The 12210-nt window shown below is 39.1% G+C and overlaps 1 protein-coding gene across 3 annotated transcripts in view; it reads left to right on the forward strand.

Annotated features, from left to right (window-relative positions):
- Positions 1-11641, forward strand: part of ERG (ETS transcription factor ERG) — a 65197-nt gene extending 53556 nt beyond the window's left edge. For all 3 annotated transcript variants that reach the window (XM_010176005.2, XM_010176006.2, XM_010176007.2), the window contains 4 exons: positions 4119-4187; positions 4554-4610; positions 6386-6433; positions 9252-11641. In XM_010176005.2, the coding sequence (XP_010174307.1) occupies positions 4119-4187; positions 4554-4610; positions 6386-6433; positions 9252-9772 (695 nt within the window). In that variant the 3' untranslated portion in view covers positions 9773-11641. The remainder of the gene's footprint in view (positions 1-4118; positions 4188-4553; positions 4611-6385; positions 6434-9251) is intronic.
- Positions 11642-12210: the final 569 nt, after the last annotated feature.

Genomic DNA, 12210 nt, shown 5'->3' on the forward strand with positions numbered 1-12210 from the left:
TGACTGTGCCATTAAATAAATCAGCAATGTGGCCTTGTACGGAATTCTGTGTGAATCATTCCTGTGAATCATTCTATTCGCAGAATTAGAAGGCACCTAGAGCAAGCTGTGGGACTATGGAAAGTCTTTCGAGCACATTGAAAGATACAAAAGTTTGAAATTGTTCAGCTCTGGGTCTAGTGTTGAGGAAACATGATATAATTATCAAAATAAAGACTGTCACAGTACCTGCTTAGTCTTTGTATTAGAAGAAAGGGTATTTAAAAAAATGTTAGACATCTTCATGAAACATTAAAGCAGACTGTGGCCCTTGCGGTCACAAGTTATAGCAGCACCCAGGACCTTTGAATGGCACAGAAGAATCTGGTCATGAATATGGATGAGAAGACAAGGCATAGCTATAGAGACAGTGACCAACTATGCAGTGTAAACTGGGATGCCTGAAGCTCTTAGTAGTTTCCAACAAAAATGAACATGTAATATAAGACCAGAGGGACCTGGGTGTCCTACAGGAAATAACCATGCCAATTGAGAAGATTTCAGGCAAAGACTGGAATGAGTCTGCTGTGAAATAATACTATTTTATGCATGTGTTTCCACTGTTGAACAAAAACTGGATTTTTTTATCCCATGATTATTTTATGCATGTGTTTCCACTGGACTTGAACAAAAACTGGATTTTTTTATCCCATGAGAAATTCTTATGATTTCAATATTTGTTTCATCCTGACTTGATGGGCTAGTTTTCTCTGAAGTGAAATGTTCAAAAAAACCCACATATCAGACATGGTGAAGTCATTCATTTCAGCATTTTTATCCAAATCACATTTCAATGACACTTACAAAACAGAGTCCTTTATGTCAACATTAAAAGCATCTTCTTGTGTTGACACAATTCCTTGTTGGAGTTGTAGTTTTGATATGGGGACGTTTCTATTCTTCTGTGTAAACTGTTGTATCCTAACTAAACGTTTCCTACAGCAAACTATCAAGTGATTTTCAAAGTATTATTTTATTATATCTTTTACAATTGAAAGTTGACAAACATCTTTAAAGTCAGAATTTTCATTCAGAAAGGAAACAAAAAAATTTTTTGCAGAAATTCAGATTTCTCTCAAGAAACTATTTTGTTGACTTATTCCTTATTCCATGGCTTTCCCTTTAGTTAAATGTCACATTTCAACTAGACTGCGAAGAAGCTTTTTCATAACAAAGTGTCCTTCATGTGAGAGCAATAGCAGACCCCAGGGACAATCACTTGATAACATGAAAAAGGTCAAAAATGAGGGGAGGGAGTAATGTTAAATGGGAATTAGCCAAATCTTGGGATGCAAGTCTGGAGAAAGTAATTAAGCATTGCCATTGTTAAGGCACTACAATAGAAAATAGGAAATGAACAGGGCTTGTAATGAGCTGCAATGACAAAGGCATATTTCTTCAGTCATCTTTACAACACAACATGAGGTTTCAGCAAACTGAAAGTAATACAATGAAGCTATCAGGAGCTCAGGAAAACCTAATACGGGTTTGTCTACATGTGTCATCAAACAGGAGCATTCCCATCAAAGATCTGTCCAAGATAAGGACATGTTGTACTAATATCTCATGAATAAGAACAGATCTGCTTATCTAGGATAGCAACATGTTTATCAAGGCACAATACTGAACTAAGAATGAAGTTGGAATTTTGTGCTATTTCAAGAAAGGCTGATAAGTGGATTTTTCCTTTAATGGAGAGGGTGTAGTCAGAAAACCATCTTATGATGTGTTGAGTTAAAAGGGCAGTTTTCTCACAGTACTAAATTTGAACCAAATATATTTTAAGGCTGCAAATGCCACTGAGTACGAGCACACAACATCACATTGCCCTCTCAGTGTACAGGTGTCTAATAATTGGGAGATGCAGAAATAGAAAGAGGGAGAGGGAGAGGGAGAGGGAGAGGGAAGATTTTAAGAAGAGTTGCACAGCCGAATGACAAGCACATACCTTCTATGTGATCTTTTTCCCCCTATAAGTCTTTTTCCCCTAAAGTCTGTAGTCTTTCTGGGCAGGGAATGGAAAGAGGGGGGGAAATAGGTTCCTTATGTTATCAGAATCTCCCTGACAAGGCTGCCATGGAGGTAGAGATCTGGCCAGGCAAGACAGGACTGGACAAGATGCATGCAAGCAGCCCAAAGCTGAGCCCTGTCCCACCCACTCTGCTCAGGCAGAACTCAGAAACACCTGGAAACATGACCAGATTCCTTCTGAATTTTTTTGCCAGGTGATAACATCCTCAGGCCATGAGATGTCTCTAACAACAACAATTAATAGCAGTGTTGATCTCAATCTGGTCAGGACATCTGCATGTTACAATGATTCACCTGCACAGCAGTATTCTGCTCAGAGATGAGCACTTGTGCAATTCATGTTATTTTCTTCGAGTTTCTGAAGGACAAGACTGTGGAATAGTTCTCAAGAAATCAGCGATGAAAAGGCAATATCTATTAAAATGCAATACAAAGATAAATTGCATATCTCAGCAGAAGCACAGTTTTTGAAGTGTAAGATTCCAGGAGATTACAGTGCTGGTAGTGCCAGTCTGCTCCTCAAGCCAAACAGACTAAATAAATTAAAGGCAATTTGGTTGTGAATTTCACATTACATTTTATTTCCATTCAGTACTTCTGCTCATAGTGCTTGGAAGTGGGGAGAGATAAATCTGTTTTGCACAGAGCCAGTCTGTGACTGTTTCTTTAATTCTTACCTGGTTTAATTTCCAAACAAAATAAAGCACAAGCACTGTTAAGAGTCAAAATAACCTGAACCAACTTAGTTCTACCAGGTGCATAGTACTACCTTCCTCAGATCCTGGGCAGGCTACATAAGTCTGATTTTGGCAGCAATTTTTGCTAATGTATTAATCCAGCCGTAGAAAAGCACAGGCAACTGCAAAAGATTTCAAAGGTTAAACCAAACATTTGAATTTACTACGTATACTTTATGAAGAAAGCTTTTATATTTTAGTTTCTTCATTTTTATATGCTAAAGCATTTAAATGAAATGGAAGTAATGACTAAATGAAAGAATCGACAAACAAAAATTTAGATGCATAAAGTTAAGGAGCTTGTCCCAAGCAAGAAGCAGAAAGGAATGTTTAAATAGATGAAGCAGGAAAAAAACTGTCCACTTTTTGGGAGAAATAGAATATGTGTACATACGTATGTTTAACATTTAATCATGTTGACTGTTCTCACATGTTATGTTTCTAAATATCTGTGAAGATACTGGGGTGTGGAAGGAAAAGTGAAGGAAAAATAGTTATTAATAATTTGTAATGACTAGTAGAAAAGAAACAAGTGAGATTAGCAAAGTGCAGCAATTAATTATCCCAAAAGTTTGGATTCTGAATGATAAGAATGAGACCAGAAAGTGCATCTGAGGAAGAAAATATTTACAAGCTTGAGGAGTAATATCACAGGGAGAGCATAATAAAGTGTGTGATGGCAGTAAGAGCTGGTGGAAACACAAACTTAACAACAGTGATTTAGAGGAATCTCCTACAGACAAAACCAAGACTTTGTTATCTAATATATCTCTGCCTGTAACGTTTGATCAATCTCAAGGGGTGACAGCAACAGACTAACAAAGAATGGTGCAATGAATCAGCCTAGGTCTATCTTCTTAAATACTGTTACATGCGGAGACTGGGAGGGAGTAGTACACAGTTTATGCTTCATCTGAGTTCTGACCTCTTGGGAGACTTTTTCTGCAAGACTCTAGCATAAATTGTCCGTGATGGTGCAGTGTGTGTCATTCCTTGGTGTCCTGGGCTGAGGAAGGAGATCAAAGGGAGTACTCTGAGCCTTTGGAAATTATGGACTCTGTAGGCTATTTGTACCAGATGTTTCAGTGCAGTTCAGGTGTCTAACAAGAATAGGCACCTCTAAAGAGCAATGCAGAGGGCAACTTGGTACTGTTATTTTTAGAAACAATAAAGATTATAAAAGTTGTAACAAGGAGTATCTTTCCTATTTCAGTAATTTTTCCAATCCAATGGTTCCCTAGAAATTTCCCCCTTATGGACGTAAACACTTCATGCCATATCTGCATGAATCAGTGTATTTTTCCTTCACAGATTTGCCTTATGAGCAAGCCAGGAGATCAGCATGGACGAGTCACACCCACCCCAGTCCTCAGTCAAAAGGTAAAAAACATCTGCATATGTCTAGCCTGTGGGCCTAGTGCACATTTGATGCAGCCTGCATAGACTCTGAAGTGAACTGATAGGAGCTACCTCAGCGTTCAGCTCTGGAGGATTTTTACCTGTGCCTTGGCTGGAAAGCCTGTTAGCTGTGTATAGGCAATACTGGGTGGTGTCACTGAGGCTGCCACATCCTTCCTTGAACTCGGGCTTCATCAGGTCCATGACCATGTAGTCTTATAAAGCTAAATCCTATTGTGATCAACATTGAGTGGTGAGCAGCAGGAGTCCCAGGCCTGTGATCTGTCACAGGTTTGGTAACCATCTTCAAAACTGGAAAAATAACTAAATGGTTTTTTCCATTTTCAGCTACTCAGCCATCATCCTCAACAGTTCCCAAAACAGAAGACCAGCGTCCTCAGTTAGGTGGGTGTAATTTTGTTTGAATTATGCCTAGGTGTGGTGGGATTTGTTGAACATGATAAGGACAGCTCTCACCTACCAACTAAAAGCAAATTGCAACATCTGATTCAGACGACTAATGAGATCTCCAGCTTGTGACCACTAAATCCCCAGACATCTGTGACTTGACTCCACAACTGGATCTGAGATGAAGGCTCCCATGGCCATTGAAAACTGCTTTTAGTAACGTTTAATGGCAGTGATGACCTTGCAGAGTTAAAAAGCTGTTAGACAACCTACCTGTGTACAGTTTAGGTAGAAAGGTGGAAGGTAAGGATATAAAAAGACTATTTACTCCACAGTAGTTGAAATGCTAGCAGTTGGAAAATGAGCATGAACAAATTAATCAGGAAAATTAGAAGGATTCTTAGTCTGTTGACAAACTGCGGAGAAAGTAGAAGTTTATGGGTTTGTAGACTAGTGGTTTTGCAAAATGGATATATTTTGTGTTTTCAAAGCAACTAGTCTATGGGGTAGGACCCAGTCCCTTATTGTGAATTAGACTGTGTTTTGGGCACATAGCTAGAAAGCACTACAGAGATTCTGAGTTAGTTATGGCTTATAGGAAATAAAAGAGATTTGGAGGATATTCTTAGCTCAGAAGACTCTGAGCCTGTTTTTATCACATGGATTTCAAATCATTATTCTCTTTTTTGTTATAGCTAAATAAGACTGTGCACATGACTGCATCTCATTAACTCACATGCATTCTGCCTGGGAAGTATTATACTGCTTTTTGCCCAAATAGTGTTTTATCTAATCTGGCCTTCCAACCATGAGAATCCTCTAAAATATATACTGATGATTTATGTAAGTCCTTAGGACCATTAATGGCTGTGTGTGAACTGCACAGATTATTTAAATGTATAAGGAATGTAGCCTGATTATCTTCTTGGCTGTAAAACTGGCGGCTGTTTGAGAGCAGCTGTCCAGAGACAAGACAGCCCAGCGACAGCGTCGTTCAGCGAGGGGCTCCAGGCTGTGCTTGCAGCCCATCGCTTTGACTTGTGTACTTCTGTCACAGCCTTCCCTTTTTGCTTTTGTACTTCAAGTCAGACCAAAATAAGTTTTCAGTTCTGGAGGGAATCCCTTGAGGAAAACATTGAGGTGCTACAAAAATTGTGTAGCTGATGCATACTCTTCTGAAAACCCTCGTTGAAAGGTTAATACAGGGGACCCCTCACTGGACTCCAGTGACGAAGAATAGACCCAGCCACATTGCCTGGCTTCAACCATGCACTCTTAGCCCTCTTCTGGAGGCTCTTTTGGCACAGAAGGAGTTAACAGTGGCACAAGGAAAACAAATGTGGCCTTACAAGAAGAGAGGCCACTGTCCTTTGCAGAGGGGACTCTCACCCCATTACTTGTCTGCACCCATGGGCCCCTGCATGCTGCAAAGGTGGATAGTACCAAAGGGTGTCTGCATGTCCATCTACTTTATTTCATTAAGAATCAGAATACTTCTGGGGCAGATTTACAGTATGTCTAAATACATGCGTGTGCATGCTAATACAGTACAAAAGGCAAATGTGTATTCTTGCAATTATTCACTTGCATACCCAATTTTAAGAGAAAACGTGCAAATACTGCAATGCAGAGAAAGGAACTGCTTTCCCCAGTGTTGGACCTGCCGTCCCATCAAGCAGTATACACTGCCCCTTACAGGGTTAAAAAGTAACACTTAAAATATTTGACATCACTGTTACATGATTTAAAATCTTTCTTTCACAATTTTGTAGATCCGTATCAAATTCTTGGACCAACCAGCAGCCGACTTGCAAATCCAGGTGAGAAGGGATTTTGCTGATTTAAGAGTATTTATCTTCACTGCTAGTGTCCCCACTTCAGCTTTAATGCCAGACGTGGAAAGTGATGTCACTAATTTTACCACTCTTCAGGATGACTCAGTGGGAGCTGAGGATACCCGATGTGTTGCAGGATTAGGTTTCTAAATTACACATGGGTGGGACTGAGACCACAGATTAAGACACATAAACTTATGTATCCTAATGTGGGTGTCTACGAATGAGCTAGGTGTCTTACTGCCCGTGATACTCATTGGAGATGTGGTTAATATAGCTCTCCATAGAGAGCTCTTCAAACCATCCCAGAGTAGATGGTTACATTCAGTCAGTCAAACACCTCATTAGAGGTATTTGAATACCTCATATCAATAAGAGTTCCCTTCAGTTGCCTAAACATCGGGATTTTGTTAAGTGCTGTAAAATGTCCCATCTGGCCTCCAGGTACCCCTCCAAAAGAGCATGAGTCTCTTACTGATCTGTGTCATATGTGTCCCAGATTCTGTTAATCCACCATACAATGCCATACTGACTTTGACAAATAAAAAAATTATGGGGTGAATAACCCCAACCAGCAAAAATATATAGGAAAAAAACAGGAAAGCATAATCTATTTGCAAAGAATAATTAGGTTAAACACTTCAAAAAAGTTCTCCCACTTTAATAAAGAATGCAACGGGGCACATTGTGGACAGAGGCTTGTAGCATATTTTAGCTAAAGACAAGGAAGCTTCTTGGTGAGTTAATAACACTGATTGTGAATACTGTGCAAATTTCACTGGTGCTGCTCTGAGTCCGCAGGACACACTGTGGCTGTACACCACCATAATCAACATTATAATCTGCCACAATGGGTTGACATTGCACATGGCACTTCCTATTTCCCTTGCTTTAACAGCCACAGGGCACAATGTTCCTTGTTCCACGTTGCAGGTCTCCTCAACCCGCAGTAACAATGTTTCTTATTACCACCATTGTATGGCTTTTCAAGGCATGAAATTGCCAAAATACTGATCCATTTCCTTTCACTTTATCCCAAGTGACATCAAGCACAGTTCTAGATTAACTTACTTTCTAAAGGTTTTTGCATGGCATGGGAAAGCAATTAAATGAGTACTAAGAACAGGATTTTCCAAATGGTCTAAAGCAGTGGATTTCCAGGTGACACTGATCGTAACTGGAAATGGAGGCCTACTTCCTTTTAATTTGTTCGTAAACTGCAGCTTTTACAATTTTGTCAAACATGCATTTGGTAGCCTTCATTACTGTGGAAGACACTAACATGGTCTGGATTGGGATACTTTTTAAACATTTGGATATGGAATTCCTACACACCGTCATTCCTGTGCTTTAACATGTTTTGTATGTTTATAAATTGGTGGAATTACTCTCTCATTAAAAGGAAATTGACAGCAACCATTTATTTTCATAGGACTATATATTACATTTGGAAGGCAAGTGTTTATGTTAGAACATATGTTGGATTGCTTATTCAAAAATTTCTGTTTTGTCCAGTGCTGAACTGTTTATTGATTTTCAAAGGCTAATCCTCTTGTTATGTTTCGTGTATTAAAACTTGCATGCCTTGCTCATACCATGGATTCTTTTGTTTGTTTGTTTACTTAATGCATGTTAATGGAACAGAAGAAATTCATTAAGGACAGTTTGTATAAATAACATTTGAATGAATATGGGTTTCAGTTGCACTGAAGTATAAACTGCTAATGGATTTCAGATGCTACTCTAGCTTGATATTATAATTCACTACTATAACCTTTCTAAAGAAAAGCTTGTTTATTATACCCACATATCTGGTTTGGAAAAAAAAAAAGAAACCCAACCAGTGCCTGATCAGAGTTGGGTGTACTTAGAAGTTAGCACATACAAGCTGGTTGGCAATTTCTGCTGACATTGTGCTTGTGAAACAGATTGCCTTGCAAGCTGCTTCAGCTGTATTTTGCATCATTTCAGTGCTGCTTTAATAAGAAATGTTAAGCTTTTAACATGAATATCAGTGGCAAGGCCCTTTGAAATCTATTTTCAATTGCCTAAAATGGTCAGATTTTGTTCCCATAACTCTGGGCAACACAATTCTGCGAAGTTTACAGCAGACTAATTTTTTTTTTTTTTTTTTTAAGATTAAATTGGCAGAGGAGGGAGAAAAAACCAATGTTTTAAGTCTTAATTTCAGTAATCATTTAAACTTGTTTGACACAGAATGATGACAAGAATATATTTTATGGACCTTTTCACTGAACTTGCAAATGTTTTGCCCCATGGTTTTATGCAGTGCAACAGCAAGCTAATAAGTTTCCGTTCTGCATTTCCCCAAATGCTGCAAAGGGATGATATGGTTTGGCATGAGCCCAGCTTTCTCTAAACTTCTCCATTTTGTGTAGGCTTATTCCATAGCAGAGAACATTTAGTTGCAACATAATTCTGTGAGAACAAGCAAAATGTTACGCAAGTGAAAGCTGTTTGTCCTGAACTTGAGAGATTAGTTTTCTAAATGTGCACTGTATTATTTCCCCATCAATTGTCTACGCTGACTGACATTAGGTAACTATTAAATCTCCATGTAATGGCATTCTGCCACTCAGATGAGGGAAAACATGACACATTACCATTATCTCTGCTCTTTAGGATTTCATGAGACAGAGCTGGGAGAAAGGGGACTAGTTAAGAAGTAGGAACCGACATTGTGACATTTCCTAATAGAGTCCTACGTGAGAGCCTGGAAGAGCTGATGTCTTGACATTATTGGTCACTCGTCCTGACATTTCTGTTTTGTTTTTCCCCCCAGGGAGTGGGCAGATACAGCTATGGCAGTTTCTGCTGGAGCTCCTCTCGGACAGCTCCAACTCCAGCTGCATCACCTGGGAGGGCACCAACGGGGAGTTCAAGATGACTGATCCTGACGAAGTGGCTCGACGCTGGGGGGAGCGGAAAAGCAAACCTAACATGAACTATGACAAACTCAGCCGTGCGCTTCGCTACTACTATGATAAAAATATTATGACTAAGGTTCATGGTAAGCGCTACGCCTACAAATTTGATTTCCATGGAATCGCTCAGGCTCTCCAGCCTCACCCCCCAGAGTCGTCCATGTACAAATACCCGTCAGACCTCCCCTACATGAGCTCCTATCATGCGCACCCTCAGAAGATGAACTTTGTAGCTCCCCACCCCCCTGCTTTGCCTGTAACATCGTCCAGCTTTTTCGCTGCCCCTAATCCATACTGGAATTCACCAACTGGAGGTATCTACCCCAATACCAGGCTGCCAGCTGCTCATATGCCTTCTCATCTTGGCACCTACTACTAAGTGGGGGAAAAAGGAAACACCAGAAAAAGTGAACAAAGACACTTCTCGCTGGGATACAGTCCCTGATGAATTGCAATGAACTCTATTGGAGTACATGAATTAAAAGTGCCTAAAGAGACAAGTGAAGGTTTGGCTGGGAAAAAAAAACACATTAAAAAACAGATGTCAAAAAGACTCTTTGTAGTAGGGATTTAAAGGAGATACTCAAGAAGTATTAAGATACTAAAATGTAATGTATATGGGCATCGACTCTGTGGACCAAGCAACAATAGACTATTGTAGGTAAAAGCATGAAATGATAAGGATAACCTACGAAAGCTAGTGGTCTTAAAAAGTTGATAAGCTTATGTGTAAAGTTTGATATCTTGCTAGTGCAAAACTGGGACTATACTACAGCAATATAAGGATAAGTCTATAGTGATCTAACATACAATGTATGAATCATTACAAAAGAGGGGGGAAGAAGGGGGGAAAAAAAAAGAAAAACAACCTACCTGTATTTAAAAAATCAAAACATATCAACAAAAGAGACTGTTTTATTGTGGAAGTTGATTTGGAATATAACAACATTGTTTTGGTTAAAATCAAATGCTTTCCATTCATCAGAGTGTTACCAGCTACTCAAACTGTGAAGACAACCCAAACTTTAAGATTCCTTGACAGTATTACAGGAACCCTGAGCCAAACATTGGAAATGAGAATGTGCTGAAGGGCAAGTGTATGATTGTAGATCAGAGGCCTGCACCTGAGAGAGGAAGCAGAAAGGAGAAAGAGGAGGACAAAGTGGTGAGAATGGGAGAAAAGAAATTTCTTTACCCGTAGAGACTGAAAAGACTGAAACTTTTGTAACGTTGGGACTATGAAGAAACACTTGTTTGGACCTATGAAACATATTGCTCAGTATCATACCATTCCCAGTATTACAGCAGGAACAGACTTGATTTTTTAGTAGTAAAAGAAGCGGAAAAAGGGAAAAGCAGAGGAATTCAGAAGTTAGAATATGCATCTCTTTAAAAAAAAGTAAAACTGGAATTGTGTTTGATATTTAAAAGTTACCAGTTAGAACCTCATCATTATTAAGGGAGTCTGTTTTCTATTGGTTAAAGCAAGAAAGCCAGAGACAACCCCTGACTGCCAAAATCAGAAATCATCTAAGTATTTTTGTTAGGCGGGCGCCAGTTTTTCTTTATCGAGTCGCAAACGCTGTGCGTTTGTCAGAATGAAGTATACAAGTCAACGTTATTTTTTCCTTTTTATATAATTATTATATAACTTATGCATTTATACACTACGAGTTGATCTCGGCCAACCAAAGACACAAAAAAGGGACAATCAAAAATATTGTGGCCTTGAATTTTAACTCTGTATGCTTAATGTTTACATTATGAACATATTAGTACTTAGAATGCAGAATGTATGTAATAAAATAAGCTTGGCCTAGCATGGCAATTCAGATTGACACTGTAGTTTGCATTTGCATTTTTAGTGCCTGACACACCTATCAGATCTCCTACTCACTCATGTGCTAAACATTTTGTTTTAAAACGTTGTTTTGTGAAATCTAGCAATCATGAAAATGTAGGATCAAATAGTAATGCTTAGCCTAAATTCAAAGTGGACAGGTGCTGTGTATCTTCCAGACAGTTCTGCTAAAATACTTGCAGCCCTTCTTTAACAGTGCCTTTCTATTCTTGTCCTGAGCTTCTTTTGCCCAGAGATTGCAACCATGCCCAATTCTTTGACAACTTAATGGCCAAGGTTGAAAATGAAGTCTAAAGGAGGCCTCTAAGGAAGAATACTGACACCTAGAAATTATCTTTTGTTGCCTTCAGATTATGTGGCATAATCTCAGCCTGAGATGTATTTTCATACTGAATCTGTTGAATTACCATGCCCCCTTGCTATTAGTACCTACTGTATCATTATTAGTAAATAAAGTGAATAATGAATAACTTCCATTATTCCTCACTTTAGCATAGAAAGTATGGTAGCTTGTTAATTCGTCATTGCAATCCATCCTGGCTGTTTACAAAGGGCAGGATATTTTCTTTCTGTTCTAAATTTGGAAGATTCCCACACTGTATCCTGGGCCCTAAAACTACGTCTGATGCCTAATGGCATGATTCCATTTTTTTGCAACACCATCTGAAGAACTGGTCTGGAAAATCAGCACTGACATTTAGGAGTGGCTGTCCACAGCACGCAGTGTTTACTGCAGAGACCCCAGACAGCTCAGACCTCCAACTGTATTCCTCTTTTTTGCTTTTCTTTTGTCCCTTTTTCAGACAAAATGGGTGTGGTTTCAGGTTTTATAGCAAGTGTTCCATGTATCTGTTTTGTGGTGCATTGATTGGTGCTGTGCAATGGGAGCTTACTTGCCAGACTCCCATGTTATGGGTGTCTTGGTGGCAGTTTATAAGCACAGGAAGGATTATATT

The sequence above is a fragment of the Antrostomus carolinensis genome, unplaced genomic scaffold (assembly GCF_000700745.2).
Source record: "Antrostomus carolinensis isolate BGI_N321 unplaced genomic scaffold, ASM70074v2 scaffold36069, whole genome shotgun sequence".
NCBI lineage: Eukaryota > Metazoa > Chordata > Aves > Caprimulgiformes > Caprimulgidae > Antrostomus > Antrostomus carolinensis.